This window comes from Mauremys reevesii, linkage group 2, assembly GCF_016161935.1.
Source record: "Mauremys reevesii isolate NIE-2019 linkage group 2, ASM1616193v1, whole genome shotgun sequence".
In the NCBI taxonomy this organism is placed as follows: domain Eukaryota; kingdom Metazoa; phylum Chordata; order Testudines; family Geoemydidae; genus Mauremys; species Mauremys reevesii.
The window spans coordinates 165,695,498-165,713,992 of NC_052624.1; the positions used below are offsets into that span (position 1 = coordinate 165,695,498).

Sequence of the window (18,495 nt, forward strand, 5' to 3'; positions counted from 1 at the left end):
CTGCTTTGCTGGAGCTAGTCTGAGATGAACATTACTAAACAGAAAGCAGCCTTATTTTTTCTTCTCATTAAATGGTACTGCTGGGGATCCCCATCACACTCTTTGTGTTAGCATGTGTCTGCAATTATTTTTAGAGCAATTTCTGCTTTGTTCTAATGTCTGTGTTTGGAAATATACTAATTTAAATGAGTCAGATCTGTCCCTGGAGTAATTCCATTGAAATCAATGGAATTTCCCTGCTGGTGTGCTTCAACATAGTGCTGTTTGAAATAGTACTACACCTCTACCTCGATATAACGCTGTCCTTGGGAGCCAAAAAATCTTACCGCGTTATAGGTGAAACTGCGTTATATCGAACTTGCTTTGATCTGCTGGAGTGTGCAGCCCCGCCCCCTCGGAGCACTGCTTTACTGCGTTATATCCGAATTCGTGTTATATCAGGGTAGAGGTGTATGTGAAAATGCACTAGGTAATGTTTAGCGTGCACCAGCAGTGCCTACACAAACCAATTAATGTGCAACATGGTAGTGCGCTTTAGAAATTACACCACTATAAAGCGAATTATCCATCTGTGTAGACAAGCCCTTAGAAGCAACAGTCCTTTGCATTATTGACTGATTATGGGCGTAAACTGATTAAAAATCTCCCACACCATTTTTTTGCTTTACCTAACCTTTGCCATTTGAGCCAAGAACAGTAGCAGCTGTTTGAGATTCTAGATACTAACAGACAAATATGAAAGCTTTGACTGTTAAATCACCAAAAATGTTATTGAAAGCAACTTGTAATTTAGGTCCAAAGTCTGCCCTTGGCTGTGGGCCAACAGCTCCCATTTAAACTGGTGGACTTAAACTGAAATGTAACTCTCTTCCCCATAAAGTCTATTATACACCTTTGCACATGAGCATCTCTTATTGCCTGAATCAATGCTGCATCAACACAATGCCAACATTCCCCAAATAACTTCTCTTAGGGGTGTAGGGAGCAGTTTGCAGTGCAGTACATTTGCGCTAAAGACTGGACTAGATTTGGTTTTAATGTCACTATATCACATAGGCCACTGGCAGTTCTCTATATTGTGTGCATCTTTTAACATCTAGAGGTTTTTTTTTTTTTCCTATTCCATCTTCAGCTGGCCAAAAGGAACCCAAGATACTGTCTGATATTCTATTGCAGGGAGAAAGGGAAAAAAAGTTCATTGTCATACTAGGGTCTTTTCAGGGAATCACTGACTTCTATTGTTATGAAACTAAGGCACAGGGTGAGGTTTATTTCTTGCTAAAGACCTGGAGAACAGCAACTTCTTAAATCTACTGCTCAGAATATTGGTGCATCCATGGTTGGCAAGCAAATACAGCTTTTATATCCAGACTCCAAAATACCATGGTCCTGGCTGACCAAAACTGCACTCTCATTTACTGTAGGCACATACCAGTTCAAAACACCTGAATCTGCTCCACCTGAATCACCGATTGGCAGGATAAAAGCGAATGATGCCGATGTGGGTGAAAATGCCGAGATTGAATACAGCATCACTGAAGGAGATGGATCAGACATGTTTGGGGTTATCACTGACAAGGACACACAGGAAGGAATTATAACAATCAAAAAGGTACACATTTTAATAAACTTAATTCCAATTTTTAGAGTCCCTTTAAGAGCCTTACATAATGTACATTTAATTTGTCATACAGTTGACATTGTTCAGTGATTTACACATTATTTATTAGGAATCTTCTCCAAATCCTCTGTACAAAGCCCTTTTACCAAATCAGTTAGGATTCCTTCCCCTTCCCACCCTTCCTAATCCTGTTCCCTCTTAGAACCACTTCATAAAACCTGCTTGCACAGACTTTGAATGGGAAGGAACAGCATTTAGCCCATAAAGAGGGACAGGTCTGAGAGAAAGTTCTACTGCCTCAGAAGATTCATTGCAAAGGCTGGAGAAGTGCCCTTCAGCTGTGCTTTTTGTCCCTAATGTATATATAAAAGATTTGCTCTACTTATTAGGAAAGTGCTAGGTTGGTCAACAGAAATAATAAGTGTCCCTGTACCATTCTGCCTATTTAAATTACCTTTGACCTCTCAGAAGGTGTGAAATTATATATGCTCTAGTAAATCAAAGCACATGATTTATTGATGTACATTTTCCATATAATCTAATTAATAAACCCATTAGTGTACAATCACTTTATAAAAAAAACAAAACACAGTGCCTTATTAGATCACAATGTGCATCATCTAATAGATTGCACTTTGGCTGTCGGAAAGGATTTGGATAATCTTGTTAATAGTGAGTTATCAAGCAAGTGTGATAAGGTTACAGATATCAACTTCCATCAGTTCAAGTTTAGTCAACATGAAACAGACATTGTGTGGATTTTCAAAACATACACTTTGCTTGTTGATATCAGTATGACACCCGTCATTACTTGTTCCTTAACAAACGCCTTGTAGGGTATGATCATTGACATCAGTCTAATTCTGTTCATGTTCCTCTCTGCTTCTGACAGCAACTTTGTTTCTGTTAGTCTTGTTCAACAAAATGAAAAAAAAAATGGGGTGACTACTCTCTGCCTAAGTTGCTATAAGTACATGCGTACACACAGTCCCCCAAATGTTGTTTCTTCTGTATTTTTAAGAGGACATTAGAACTGTATGATGTAGTCATAACCTATCATAGCATGATACTCTATTTGATGAGTCACCCTAAATCACTTTTGACACCACATGACACAATGTTACATTTCAGTAATTGGCAGCTAATATTTTAGCACAGGGCTCTCACAAAGTCTTTTCCCCTGAGCCTGTGGTACTTAGGGAGCAGGGGCAGGAGGGGAAAGACAGTAAATGTGTTGAGGCTGTTCCAGAGTGAGGAATTTGTTTTCCAATAATTATGTCTCATAATGAGAACGGTCCAAGGAGGCAAATTCATTTGGCAAAAGGGTGTATGTTAAGTGCACTCTTCCTGACAAATATTAAGGGCCAGATTCTCAGCTAGTGTAAATCAGCATTACTCTGTTGCTTCCACTGATTACTTCTGCTGATTTCAATGGAACTACACCTATTTACGCCAGCTGAGAATCTGAACCTTAGATAGTACGTGCTTCAGGGCAAGACTCTGTCTATTCCCAGCTTCTAACACGTGTCACAACCTGACTGGGGCTAAAAAAATATTGAGGTATAACTATATGCTGTGCAGTATTATTATCATGTTATAACTTATTTTCTGGTGGCAGCACTCAGAGGTCCCGGTCAGGATCATGGCTCCCATCTGTTGGGCCTTATACAAACGTATAGGAAGACACAGTCACTGCCACAAAGAGCTTAATTTGAAAAGGGGTGTGCGTAGGAGAGACACCATTAATCAGACATGAGACTCGGGGCATCCTCCTGGAATTGATTTGAAAATACCTGTGACAGCTGGCATAATCAGGTACGATGCCAGTGTTTTGTACTGGCTCAGCATAAGTTTGTATGAGTCTCAGGCATAGTATGCCTCTCTGGCCCATGAGGTTTTTGTAGTACACTCCAGAAGTAGCAGGGAGTAAAAAAAAAAAACCCACCTCATACCATTGTCTAGTAATAGATTATTAAGAAGGGGGATCCATTAGCTCTCCAAGCCCCTTTCAGTACATCATCAGTTCATTCGGTACATCAAGATGCTGCCTGAAATGGCTATAAATGGTTGGCCCCCAGAAACCTCTCTTTTTTTTTTGTTTGTTTGTTTCATGACTCTTATTTATTTTCCAAGGCTTTGGATTTTGAAAAGAAAAAGCTGTATACTCTGAAAGTGGAGGCTACCAACACTCATGTGGATCCCCGATTCCTCTACTTGGGGCCATTCAAGGACTCCACTACGGTCAGAATTCTGGTGGAGGATGTGGATGAGCCCCCAGTGTTCAGCAGACCAGCATACATACTAGAAGTGAAAGAAGATGTGCCCATAAACAGTATTATAGGAACTGTAACAGCCCAGGACCCTGATGTTGCGAAAAATCCTGTCAAGTAAGCATAGACTATTTCAGCTCACTTCTACTGTCTTTTTGAATGCTTTATACTTGTTTCTATTTGAACATCTGCATGCAAAAAAAATTCCCTTTTAATAATGAAATATATGTTAATACTGTATATGGTATAAACATATACACATGTACACATTGTACATACATGTGTGTGCATGCTCATTACATACAACTCGATTTGCATTTCAAATGCTTTTGTAACTACTCACTACTCCTTAGGCATTAGCTACACTAACTAAAAAGAAGAGAATCTTAAAGAATACCACAGTTACATTTTCTAGTTGCAGAAAGGCAAAACTGAATAGTTCCGGTACACTATGGGTACAAACTCAGATTCACACACACAGTCACAGAATGTGAGCTCATTTATATTAGTGCAATTACATTCACTTCAGTTAAGTTATTCACTGGTGTAAGCAAGTTTACAGTCAGCCCCACAGATGTTGTAAATTATGTGTCACTAAGCAATTAATTTTTAGAGGAAATTTGAAATTCAGAGTCATTAAAGTTGAACCCGTTTTTCCATGAACTAGCAAGTGATATGAGCAAGAACACAACTACAGTGTAGTTTAGACTATGAAGGTCTTTCTAAGAAAAGTGATCAAAAAGTGTTGTTTTTTAAACGTATGAGACTCTTCTTTTACACTGAACAGGAGAAGACTCTTACAAGGTGACACCCTCTTGTTAGTGCATTATAACAGGTCACCAGTCGGGGTGGGACATGGAAAATATGCAGTGTAGTTACATGCAATAGCAAGGCACATTGCCACCAGCATTTAAAATACAGGCGCATCTTGATTTTATAGCAATCATGAGTGGGAACGCTCAAAACTTTCCTAAAACAGGAGGTGGGGGAGGGAGAAATACAAAGGAGAAAAGGGAGTTTGATAAAATCAGAGGTAATAAAATTAAGGTTTATGGGTAATACACTGCACTTCTACAAAGTACCATCCATCGACACATGTCAAAGTGCTTTTAAAACATTAATCAACCCATCTTGTGAGATAGTTTCCTTATCAGTAAAACGGAGATAATATTTACCTAAGGCAAAAAAGATTGTAAGATCTTTTTGTTCTGTGTTTGTACAGCATCTAGCACAAGGGGATCCTGATTTGTGTTTGGAGTCCCTAGGTGCTATTGCAATACAAATAAATAAATAATAATTCTGTGTCTGAGGCTGATTCCCACACTTTTGTTTTAGCCTCCCAAACAATCTTTCTGTCATATGACAAATTTTACATAAGAACTAAGAATGGCCATACTGAATCAGACCAGTGGTCCATCTAGCCCAGTATCCTGTCTTAAGACAGTGGCCAATGCAAGATGCTTCAGAGAGAGTGAACATAAGTCAGGCATAGTATGTCTCTCTCTCTCTCCCTCTTTTTTTTTTTGTACAGTAAGAAGCAAGTAGGAGAAAAAAAAAACCCCCACCTCATACCATTGTCTAGTAATAGATTATTAAGAAGGGGGATCCATTAGCTCTCCAAGCCCCTTTCAGTACATCATCAGTTCATTCGGTACATCAAGATGCTGCAGGGCAATTATCGAGTGATCAAGCCCCTGTTATCAAGTCCAAGCATCTGGCAGTCAGAGGCTTAGGGACACCCAGAACATGGAATTACATCCCTGACCATCTTAGCTAATAGCCATTGAGGGACCTATCCTCCATTAAACTATCTAATTATTTTTTGAACCCACTTATACTTTTGGCCTTCACAACATCCCTTGGCAATGAGTTCCACAGATTGACTGTGCATTGTGTGAAGAAGTACTTCCTTATATTTGTTTAAAACTCTCTTACTATTAATTTAATTGGGTGACCCCTGGTTCTTGTGTTACACAATTCTCTTATTCACTGTCTCCACACCAGTCATGATTTTATAGATCACTATCATATCCCACCTTAGTTCTCTCTTTTCCAAGCTGAACAGTCAGTTTTTTAATCTCTCCTCATAATGAAGTTGTTCCATACCCCATATCATATTTGTTGCCCTTCTCTGTACCTTTTACAAATCTAATATATCTTTCTTTTTTTCCTGAATTTTGTCCAAGGAGAATTAAATGACAAAGTAAAAGAAGAAAAAAATAAAAATTTACTAGAGAAAAAAAATCTCTCATCAGCACAAGCTCATGATGAAAGAGTGGTACTGCATAGGCTGTTTGTCCTCTATTGCCATGGCCTCTAGTGCCATGTTGGCAGATCCCTTTTTTTTTTTAATAAAGGTTTTATTTTGTTTTTTACAAAATCTTACAGTATACAAGTTTCCAGAAGACTAGAGTGTAACTATCTGATCTGCCTGTTGTAAGGGGCAGCACACTCTTGTGCTGGTCCTGGAGGAACCCTGTGAGAAAATAAACTGCACTGTGTCTATATCTGGCACAGTGTATGTTCTCCAGCATGTCAGCGCACAGACATGCTGGCTTGTGGAAGGCCCCACCCAGTCCCCATCTTCTCCAACCCAGTGGCACAGGAGGGGCCGGGAATGTAGCGCCTCTGTGGATCCTGCCTCCTGTATATTGAAAGCTGTACACAAGAAGCCACATGCAGCACCCACCAACAAGTTTTATTTGCCCTACAAAAACCAGGAACTATGCTGTATAGTTTTGAGCCCTATCTACCTTATCTATAACTATTTATCTATAACACATTCTTGTAACACCATGGTATGAGTAATCTGCATAAGGAGGTATCAGACACCTCCTTACTTCCTGGTACAGCCATGCAAGCCAGGCCATGATTTTCCCCAGAAAGATCAGATGGGCCAGAGCCCATACAAAAGGAATTGACTCATACCAGCAGGGGCGGCTCTAGGAATTCCGCCCCCCCAAGCAGGGCGGCGCGCCGCGGGGCATGCTCTGGCGGTCGCCGGTCCCGCGGCTCCAGGGGACCTCTTGCAGACGTGCCTGCGGAGGGTCCGCTGGTCCCGCGGCTCTGGTGGACATCCCGCAGGCATGCCTGCGGATGCTCCACCGGAGCTGCGGGACCAGCGGACCCTCCGTAGGCATTTCTGCGGGAGGTCCACCGGAGCTGCGAGACCAGCGGACCCTCTGCAGGCATTTCTGCAGGAGGTCCACTGGAGCTGCGGGACCAGCAGACCCTCCGCAGTCATGCCTGCGGGAGGTCCGCCGGAGACGCCTGCCGCCCTCCCGGCAAAATGCCGCCCCAAGCGCACGCTTGGCGCGCTGGGGTCTGGAGCCGGCCCTGCATACCAGCAGAGAATCTGACTCACTAATACTACATGCAAACATAACAATGGATTGAAAACATCAAAGGGAAATATTTATATTTACAGTGCAGTCCAAGGTGGTTGCTATTATTTAGACGAAACAGCATTTAATTTGCATGGTGAGGGTAATCCCCTTATTTGAGAGCAGGGTAATAAAAATCAATTAACATCTTATTGATTTGTCCAAAATGAAAACAAAAGGAGGAAAAAGAGAGAACTGAGGAAGAGATTGAGACACTGGAAGGAAGTGACAGGGAAGCAGGAAGAAGAGCAAGGAGAAAGAGGAAACCAAGGAACCACTAGCCTATGAGATGTGCGCCTGCCAATAAATTGTGATTCTAATGGGGCTTTTATGGTGCCGGTATCTTGTGGGATCTCCCAGGATGTGGGCGAACAGTATGAGGTTCCATATTCTTGACAGGGTGATTTTTTTCCATGACAAGTGTAGATGCTAAATCTGACTTCCACTTTGAGCTTGGGGGAGGATGCAATTAGACTGTATGTGTATGACTTGGCACTTACTTGTCAATTGCCCTTGACAGTCAGAAATAAAATCTTTAAACACTTGACGTTACAGTGAAAACCTTCCATTTTTTTCCCACTTAAGTGCAGTTTTTTCCTTTTTAAATAAAATGAGCCCTAAGTCAGTTAGCTGAAAGACCCTTTGATCTTCCATTACAGAATCCTTCATAATATCATTATGAAAATGCATTATGAAAAATTCAAACACACACATCCCTTCCTGACCCACAAATCTGTTTGACTTGTGCTTACATTAGACAGCAGGCTGCCGAGTATCAGAAGATAATGAAGCAAAAGAAGACTAAGAAATATCTGCCATAGCCAGAAATAAACTGATCACCATGTACACAATATCAGTGGAGCCACATTTTATCAGCCTAGACCTGACCAATAGGTCTCCTAGTTGCAGAACAACATTAAGAAAGGACAAAATTATACAATTAATGTATACATGGATATACAAATGCTGATACACAGCCAATATCACTAGAGTGTTAAATAACACTCCACCATCCAGTTGTTAGTGAAAATGTGTTGTTTGGACAATGCTGACATTCAGAGTAAACAGAGATAGTATGCTGAACCTCTGAATTCTTCCCATGTAAAAAAATAAATTGTGCTGCTTCTGGCATTATCAAATCCTTTTTTAAATCTCTAGTTGAGTTTTTTGCTGTTGTAACTCCTCAGAGGCATACTGTAGTTCATCATTTATTGGAACTGCCTCCCTGCTGTGGCTGATTTATCTAAAGTATCCCAGATGAAAATAATCTGCAAATAAATGCAAGACTTTATTTTGTTTGTGTATTTTACTGACAACTTACTTGCGTGTATTGGCTTCTCTCTCCTTCCCCTCCCCCGTTATAGTTATGTTTAAGGGCACAGTGGAATATACATATATTCATTAACTTTCTGGCTTGTCAATTACCCAGGGTTTGAAGGGTATAAAGTCCTGAAATCTGACATATACGCACCAGTAATTTCATTAAAGAAATGTAAAAACAAGTTTGATGTTGTCTGCTTAATTCATAGTAGGCTATGATCCATAAATTAGAATCTCCACCAATTCCACATAATTAGCAGTCCTTGATCAAAAGAGACCCAGGATTATATAAACTGAGACAGAAATGACAGTCTAGCTTATTAAAAGCATCCTTCTAGGTCAGGGTTAATGGTATAATTAGAATACAATTGTAACTGCACTGATCTTGTATGTATTTTCGCTTGAATATGAAGAAATAAAATTAGTATTTCATCAAGACACTGTTCTCTATTATTGCTTTATTGAGTTCAACATCTGCTATACAAATGACCTAATGTGCATAGAGACTTGTGACAGCTCATATTTTGAAATAATAAATATTAATATATTGAAGGAAGCCTCAATGTTATGGCTGTGATAAACTCAGAAAAGCTCAAGAGTTGGATACAAAAGGTTTCTCCATTGTTCCCAGACACTGTTATCACATGTAGGACTAAATCCTGGGAGTTTTGCTATAGTAAGGACCACAATCACAGTGTCTCACAACACTAAAGCCCCAATTGGGCAAAGTATTTAAGCACATGCCAAACTTTAAGCATGAGTAATCATGGGGGTGGGGTAGGAAATAAATGCACTACACATTACTTAAAGCTAGGCACATGCTTAAGAATCTTGCTGAACCAGCACCATGTAACTGGAGCTGGTAAGAAAAGGGAGTTTCTATTCTGTGTGAAATTCCAATCTTTTGAAATTTCTTTTTATTCCAAATCAACATGAAAGGGTCAACATTTTCTGTGGGATGGACATTCTGAATCTCCAGGGGAAGTAAACTTCACCAGCCATTTTCCTGGCATAACTTACTTCCCTCAACATGCTGGCTCAACTAGGCTCTGCCCAGGGGCGGCTCTAGCCATTTCGCTGCCCCAAGCACGGCGGCACACAGCAGGGGGCGCTCTGCTTGTCGCCGGTCCCGCGGCTCCAGTGGACCTCCCGCAGATGTGCCTGCGAATGCTCCACCGAAGCCGCGGACCAGCGGACCCTCCACAGGGACGCCTGCGGGAGGTCCACCGGAGCCCGCCTGCCGCCCTCCCGGCGACCGGCAGAGCGCCCCCCATGGCATGCCGCCCCAAGCACGCTCTTGGCGTGCTGGGGCCTGGAGCCACCCCTGGCTCTGCCCACTTCTACCCTCCCAGCCACACAGGAGATAACACGATGGCTGGTCTCCTTGGATTATGATGACCTGTGATGCAAGTAGCCCACACAGGAGAGTAAGGGAGCACTTTAGACCTCTTCACTCATCTGCACAGGCGTATAGGTCAGCTCATGACTGAGCCCAGAGCAGGAGCAGAATAATAGTCTAGCTCTGCCATAGTGATATGAGTGGAGTTTTTCCGCCACATCTTTGTTCTGTGGTAATTTAATTTTAACAAGAGAAGGACCTGAGCAGCAACATTTGGATCTGGGTGTCAGAACTCCCTCACAGGAATCAGGGACATTCATCTCCAAGGCTTAAATTCAGCTCAATATAAAAAGGGAGAGAGAGGCTAGATAAGACATTCAAATCTATATTCAGATTCTGAATGCCCCCAAATTTCAGTGGTGTTCAGATCCATCTGTACATATTACCAAGGAAACAAGTTGGATTATCCTTTAATGTGCTAGAACTTACATTTACATGGCATTTACCATGGAATGAATCATCAGCTACACTGATCTCTGTATCTTTTTGTTATTTTATTTTTAACCAATACAATTTTGGGAGGGAGTGAAGGCAAAACTTGCACCCCAGCTGACAAATTTTGTATCAAAAGTGATTTGAAACAGTTGAGATATCAAACTATGAAAAGAGGGATTTATAATGGGAAAGCCAATTAAGCCTTAAAATAAATGAATGTCATATCTTTCAAGATACAGACTCCACATTTCTCACTAAAAGGCAAACCTTTGATGCTTCTCAGAAGTATGTAAATTCTACAGTAATTCATTTATTCAGTGACAATGCCCCACCTTCTAAATCAAACCCTCCAATATGTCATTATCCAACAGCTCAGAACAGACTCTTTGTATGAATATATCAAGATGCTGAAGTCTGCACTGAAAACAAAAAGGCAGCTCATTTACTAGGTATTTGATGTATAGTCTTAGGAAACAGTTTCAAAACAGAAATTAAAGTAAAGGCATTTTTTCTAACCATGTTCTCTGTATTTTCAGATATTCCGTAGATCGGCACACAGATATGGACAGAGTATTCAACATCAATTCCGGAAACGGTTCAATATTTACTTCAAAACCCCTTGACCGGGAAACATCGCTATGGCACAACATTACAGTAATAGCAGCAGAGATCAGTAAGTCAAACCTAAATACCACCGCTGTCCCTGATGTAATGAATTCAGCCTTCTAGCTGAGTGTGTGTAAACCACTGCTGGGAAGATGTCAGGCTGTATGGATGGCCCGCTCGATACTAATCAAGCAAGGGAAAGGCTGAAAAAGATGCTCTGCACTTCTTTTTCTTTTTCCTAGGGCTACTGCTTATGAAGAGACAACTTCTATACCTGAACAGGCAGAAAGTTAATGCTTATGTGTTTCTGAATCAACCTGCCTGGAAAAATGCTCATAGCCATTCTTTAATTACAGTAGGATTTGCCGACTTCTGAAAAATTGTATACAGCAAACAAGATAGTAGGAAAATAGTCCACACAGTGCGGCCAAAATCAATTCTGTAGCATAGCCTGGGAATTTTCAAGTAAGCCAAAAGGTCCCCAAATCCCATTAACATGCAATGAAAATTAGATGTCTAACTCCCCTAGGCACCTTTGAAATTCCCATCCATAGATACTAACCTAGTCCATTATTTTAGGCCCAGACATAGGGAGTCTCTCTCTGTGGTGACACCACATGTGTTAATTGTTTTGCAATCTAGACAGCCAGAGAGGTAGACCGGGTCTGTGTGAGACAGGCAGTCTCAATAAAAACATCCCCTTGATACTAATATTTTAATTACATGTCTCCTTTCTGTCCTGAGGCATGCTGCAAACGCTGGCATCAGTGGGTGCAAAGTCTATTTATTTCTTTGGAGTTGCATACCCTTATGCTAGGGCTGGATTTGATTGAAGCATGATGGAATGGATGGATCACTGGCTGTAGAAATGTACAAAAGTTTGGATGCTGTTGGGAAGCTTCAGAGCACTTATTTTTTAACTTGGTATAAAGCAACTATAGGCCCTACTTTCTCCTATATTGTACATAAGTAGATATATAGCTGAAAATAACCTATGTCCAAGCCAAGCTACAAGGCCGGACTAGCTCTTTCAAAGATGGGCAAGCTTTATAGTTTCTTAGCCCGGCCCCCACTAAAGCCATTCGGCAGTTGGAGTTAGTCGTGGACTATTCCATCAAATTGCAGATGCATTTCATCGAACTAATAAAGCTAACTGAAGCTAAAGAAATATTGAGACAAATTAAGAGTAAGCAAGTACATTCCCACTGAAGTGTACTCCCTTCACATTAATTACCAGTACATTTGTAAACTCATAAAGAGAAGCACTTTACAATGGTGACTAGAGTTACCCTCATTTTACAGAGGGGGAAAACCATGGAGATACAGAATGGTTATGGCCAACATTTTCTAAAATATCTAGTAAGTTTGGGTGCCTCAGTTTTTGGGTGTTCCCCTGGAAACACTTTGACCCAGATCCTCAAAGGTATTTAGGCACCTAATTCCAATTTAAATCAATGGAAGTTAGGTACCTATATACTTCTGAGGATCTGGGCCTTTGGGCCTCTTGTTCACAGATGCACAGCACCTCCAACTCTAAGTGAAGTCAATGGGAGCTTCAGATGCTTCCAGTTCACTGCCACTGGACCATACTGCCTCCCTAGTGAAATTCTGAAGGTGGTTTACATCTTTACATTTAAATTGGGAAAGGTACAGTAGATGTTGCACTGCAGAAGACACTCGACAACCAGAATCAGATCCATTTTAGGATTTCAGTCTGTGGATTGACAGAAGCTACATCCAAAACTAAGGAGATGTGTTAACATTATGTACCAAGATGAGGAAGCTGCCTGCTCCATACAGTAGCACTTTTTGCTGGACAGTCTAATAACAATTAAGTGATTGTGAACAAGGAGAAGTTAAGCATCTCTTATTCATTAATGCAAAAGGGTTTGGAAGGAGAAAAAGAGCAGTGAGGCTTGGAGATTGTATAAGTACATTGGATCTACATACCTGTTATATCTCTCTGAAGAAAAAAGTGTGAGAGAGACTTGGAATTATATATATTATATATGGAAGTTCTCCCAGTTACTATATTGTTATTTTGAAATTTTTTTAGACTCAGAGCCAGCTAGAAACAATTAAAACATGTGTAGTTACTTGTACAAAGCAGCATGCAGAATAAGTATAATTAAACTTGATAGGAAAACCCCTGCACATATTTGAGTGAATTCCTAGAAAATACATATGTGAAACCTTCATAGCCATGCAAAATAAAATTAGCAGCTGGGATTTTGCCCATTATAAAGACTCAAAATTTGTATCTACCTTTCAGTGTAGATTTCAGCTTGGTCTATATTATTCTTAGACCCGTAGTGTTATTTTACACGTGGGATGAATTTAGTCCAATGGCCCAAATTAAAAAATGCTTCATATCCAATTCAATCATATTCACTTCAATGCAACTGTAGAGGTTTAAAGCACAATATTTGGCCCAAACCACTAAGTTCTTTAATACAGTACAGAGCAGGCAGTTCCAGTTTTGTGAATATAAAGTAATAAAATAATAGGTGAGTATTAAAACCAAATTCTACCAAAAACACTCCAGTGAATTCTTTTAGGCATATAAAAGGCTCAAGAATTGCTGTATTTTATTCATCTGTTTTATTACAATATTTTTGCCTTTGACCCTTGTTTAAGATTCATTAATAATCTGTACAATCAGTATTATGGAGGGTGTGGTTCTTTGGAGCAATTTAAACCAATCCAGGAAATGGAGAAATCCCAATAAAATAAATAGCAACCTGTATTTGCAGATTTTTATTTTGGTTGTGATGAAACAAAACAAAAGGGTTTCTTGTTGTTGTTTTTTAAACTCGAAGAGCCAAATTCATTGCTTGTTTTTATTTCTATATCATTGAAGTTGATTTGGATTTATGAGAATTTTCCAAATTGCTTCTTTTTTATGAAGTAAACAGTATGTCCATAAAAATTTTAAACTCAGGAATTTTTTTTAAAAAGTATATCACTCTTGCTGTGTTATACAGCTTCTATGAGAGAAGTAAGCGATGCACTACATAGGGCTTATATTCCTCAGCTGATGTGTATTAGTGTCAACTCTGGAAAAGCAGCAAACAAAGATCAGTCCACAAAAAGTCAGAAAGCATCTGTCATAATAACAGTTGGTGTTTATATAGCACTTTATAAACATTGGGCCCATTCCCACCACCCACTTCTCATCCAAGTAATTTATCCACATATATGATCCTGCAAATATTTACACATATGCAAATGTAAATAAAGATATGAGGAATGCATAAAGATATGAGGAGTGGCCCCACAATTAGTCCCATTGACATCAATAGATTGCATGAACATGAATAACATCTCCATGTATAAATAAAGACTTGAATTATTTAGCCCCATTCTATCCTTTTCTTCCCCAGCACTGAGTCCTATGTGCACTATACCACTTTCCCTTTCTTTCTATTTTTATCATTACAGACAACCCAAAACAAAGCAGCCGGGTCCCTGTGTTCATTAAGGTTCTGGATGTAAATGACAATGCCCCAGAATTTGCTATGTTTTACGAGACCTTCGTCTGTGAAAATGCAAAGGCAGAACAGGTGTGTTGATTGTTTGCACTCCATAATTAAAAAAAAACTATTAAAAATGAATTCTGTTTAGGCATTACGCTTGCGTCACCTCATCAGGAGGTGTGCTTTGTGTTGCCACAAGCTGTCACCGTGCAAAATTAAATTAAACAGTGACTGTGTCATATCTGATTATATTTAGCATTCTTGTATCCAAAGTGACTGTGTTTTACATAGTTAAATGTGGTTGCTTCTTGTACTGTGTCATGCTATCTACAGTTCAGTTCCGTCTCTCTTCCCTTGAATATGGGATTCTGCATCTCTATGTCCGGGTGCTTCCATCATCTCTCTTGAAGAACGGTTACAGGTCTGAACAAAAGTCCTGCCTTGTAAATTAGCTGCAGGCTGCCTCGTTGCTCTAGTTCCTAGTTCACATTGCTTTGAAAGACCTGTTGCTTGATGGTTCAAAACAGCAGATATCCCAGAGGATTCAGCCACACAACTCCTGTTTAAAATTAATAGGATTTGTGTGGTTAAATAGCCTAGTCAGCTTTGTTATCTCAGCCTTCGTTTCTGCAGCTTGTTCCCACGGGGGATTTCCCACTCACTTGGGATGGCACCAATCCATGCAGACCCCAGAACTCTGCAGAATTCTCAAGCCACTGCCCAAGTCATTAAGTTATTGCACTGAAGGGCTGCAGCATGACAGCTTGGTGACGCACACACACAGGCCCAATTTTCATTCACAGTAAGGCCCCTCTGGCAGCATCAAGGGCCTTAAAGTGGAAGAAAATTATATCTATCCCCTTTTTAAGACAATTTAACAGTTTAGAGCCGACAGCCTTAATGTAAATGAGAATCAGGCCCACAGTCATCGAAGGCTAATTTTGCTGTTATCATTTCAGCTGATACAGACCCTAAGTGCAGTTGATAAAGATGATTCTTTCAGTGGACACCAGTTTTCATTCTCCTTGGCTCCAGAAGTAACCAGTGGCTCAAACTTTACAATTCAGGACAACAGAGGTGAATTCCTAGGAAGACTTTATTTTGTTATTTATTCTTTGTTTTTTTCATCACTCAGTTGAGAAATCCTGTACCATTTGCTTTGTGTTTTCAGACAACACAGCAGGGATCTTCACCAGAAAAAACAGATATAACCGACATGAAATGAGTACTTATCTCCTGCCTGTGGTGATATCAGACAGTGACTACCCAGTCCAGAGCAGTACTGAAACAGTGACAATCCGAGTGTGCGCCTGTGACCATCGGGGGAAGATGCAGTCTTGTAATGCAGAAGCCCTGATCCATCCAACTGGCCTTAGCACAGGGGCTTTGATTGCCATTCTTCTCTGCATCATTATATTGCTAGGTAATAGACCTACATGAGTTTCTTTCCTGGGGGAGTGACAGGGTTGCTGGAAGGAAAAGGGGGCATTACACATAAAAGACACATTGGAGAGATCTCTCCTGCATTATTCTGTAACAAAGGAGAAGTCTATAAAATCAGTGCCTAGTGTGTGGAAGACACTCCCAGATCACAATTCTCCACTCACATAGGCAGCAACATTTTACACCCACTTGGGCAGATGCAAATGACTAAGCAAGGTGCAAGGCAATATATAAAACTCAAAGCCACCAGATGTGTCATGCTGCATTTACGGTGCTACGTTGCAGATTATGAGGCATGCTGAAATTAGGTGACCAGACAGCAAGTGTGAAAAATCAGGATGGGGGAGGGGAGGTTATAGGTGCCTATATAACACAAAGCCCCAAATATCAGGACTGGCCCTGTAAAATCAGGACATCTGGTCACCCTAGCTGAAGTAGCCACCTGTGGGGATGCTGGAGAAGCATATCGAGTTGGGACAACTACAACACTCTTTAAAAGGACACCACCTGCTCTCCTTCCAGCACCAGAAGATACAAATGAGGTGGGGCCCTTTTGGGGTTTGCAGCCCTCAGGGCAAGCTCCAGCCCCTCTCCCTTCCATTCTGGGTAGATGAGGACTGGTTTTCTGGCTGCCCCCAGCAAAACAGTAGAGCTGGGAGAAAAAAAACAACAAACCTTCCCTCATACCCTTTCCTTTCCTTGTACACGCCCATGCAAACCCAGTCTGGCCCTTAGCCTTTCACTGCACTCAGTGCCCACTTTGGGAATATGAGGAATTTTGAAAATTGGTGCGATTTTAAAAAGTTGACTCTTAGGGAGACATTGTCAGATGCTCTACCTACCTGCCCAGAGAAGTAAAGGGGGGCATGAAGTACCCCCTCACTCGCATGCGCCAACTACCCATGTCCTGGAAATAGCATGGGACGGGACAGAAAAGGGGATAGAGCAGCCTCTGCAGGAACCCACAGACCAGACCACATGGTGGCTCCACATATGCACTGCCCCATACTCAGGGCAGATTGTTAAATGACAGTCTTGCCCTTAATTTGCAATTACTGGGTTTTTTTATGTCATTACTTTTAAGGGTGGGAGCCCACTTAATATCAGCTCACAGAACAGGAAAAAATTGTCCAGTGCTACAAACCATTTTGCATACGTTTAGTATAACTGTGCTCAGTAATATCAATCTGACATTAAACGATTTCCAGTTTAATGTCAATTGAAAATAATTGATTTCTTCCTCTCAGCAGCACTTTATGTCAATTATTGTGCATGTCACCATGCAGCATAAGCAGATTTTCAATTAACTAGACTATATCATTTTCTGTTTTCCATCTAGCTGCAGGGTTTGTAAGTGGAAACATTACTCCACGTGATGCAATGACCTGGGCAGATCAAAACCATAATTTCAATGTTTATAGTAACAAAAGGTACTTCCAGATTGGTGATTTTATTTGCAGCTTGAAAAAGCTCAGATTACTTCCTAGAAACTTGAAAATTGATTTGGATAGCTTGACTGTACTTTGATTTTTGCATCTAACTGGTCCTGAGATTTGTATTTGCAAGTTCAGCATAGAAGAAAATTCTTGGAGTATCAAGTACCTAGTATTAGTTATTGTTCATGAATTTATCATTCTGCTATCCCTTTGTGGAGTAACATTTTTGTTAACTGGATGCCCCAACAATAATTACATACATAAAATACAAAGAAGCAAGACCATGTTATCCCTCTCTTTTGAAATGAAAGTCAGTGGAATTTCTGAAACCCATTAAAACACTGACCTTGTTTTTCAAATCCTTCATGGTTTTCTCTATACTACCTCACAGACCTGCACTGCCTCTTTCATCAAACATCAGCCTTCCACATAGTCTCTAGATTGTATACTCTTTAGGACAGGAACTGTCCTTCAGGCAGTGTTTCTATGGCACATACATAGGGGCCCCCCAAGTGGATTAGGACCTCCACAAGGCTACCATAATATAAATAATAAGTCATCATCTTCATCATCATCATGTGTGAGAACCTGCAATTTCTGCCATCTAGACCAGTGTCCATCACCACAACTTCTCCCAGCTTCATCAACTAACCCATTTCTTTTCAAATCATAACTGACACTATCCTCTGTTACCCAAGCAGTAAAGACATAACAGTGATTTTTTTTTAAAAAAAAGGGAATTTGCACCTGTTCAGTGGATAGAGTTGCCACTGACTTTGATGGGAGTTTAGCGCAGGGGCTGCAGAAGCAGACACTGGAAGTATGTCCTTTAGCTATGTAAAGAATCTTGGAATACAGCTGGCCTGAAAGATGATCTACAAAATAAGAGGCGAATCCCTGAAATGCTTGCATACACTATTGGGAGTCAATAAACGTTTTCAGGGCCAGGCCCAGAAGACTGTATGGAGTAGTATTTAATAGAGCTGGGCAAAAAATTTCAACAGAATTTTTTTTCAGCTGTTTCAGTGACACCAAAACATTTCACAAATTCATGTTGATTTCACGGAACTGTTCATTTATTAAAAGATAAATAAAAAAACAAACAT

The 18,495-nt window shown here is 40.5% G+C and overlaps 1 protein-coding gene across 1 annotated transcript in view; it reads left to right on the forward strand.

Moving 5' to 3' along the window:
* Positions 1-18,495, forward strand: part of LOC120397778 (cadherin-6) — a 122,450-nt gene that overhangs the window by 96,670 nt on the left and 7,285 nt on the right. Inside the window, exons 6-11 of the mRNA XM_039524228.1 lie at positions 1,425-1,612; positions 3,755-4,008; positions 10,965-11,101; positions 14,476-14,597; positions 15,470-15,587; positions 15,682-15,933. Coding sequence (XP_039380162.1) covers positions 1,425-1,612; positions 3,755-4,008; positions 10,965-11,101; positions 14,476-14,597; positions 15,470-15,587; positions 15,682-15,933 — 1,071 coding nt within the window. The remainder of the gene's footprint in view (positions 1-1,424; positions 1,613-3,754; positions 4,009-10,964; positions 11,102-14,475; positions 14,598-15,469; positions 15,588-15,681; positions 15,934-18,495) is intronic.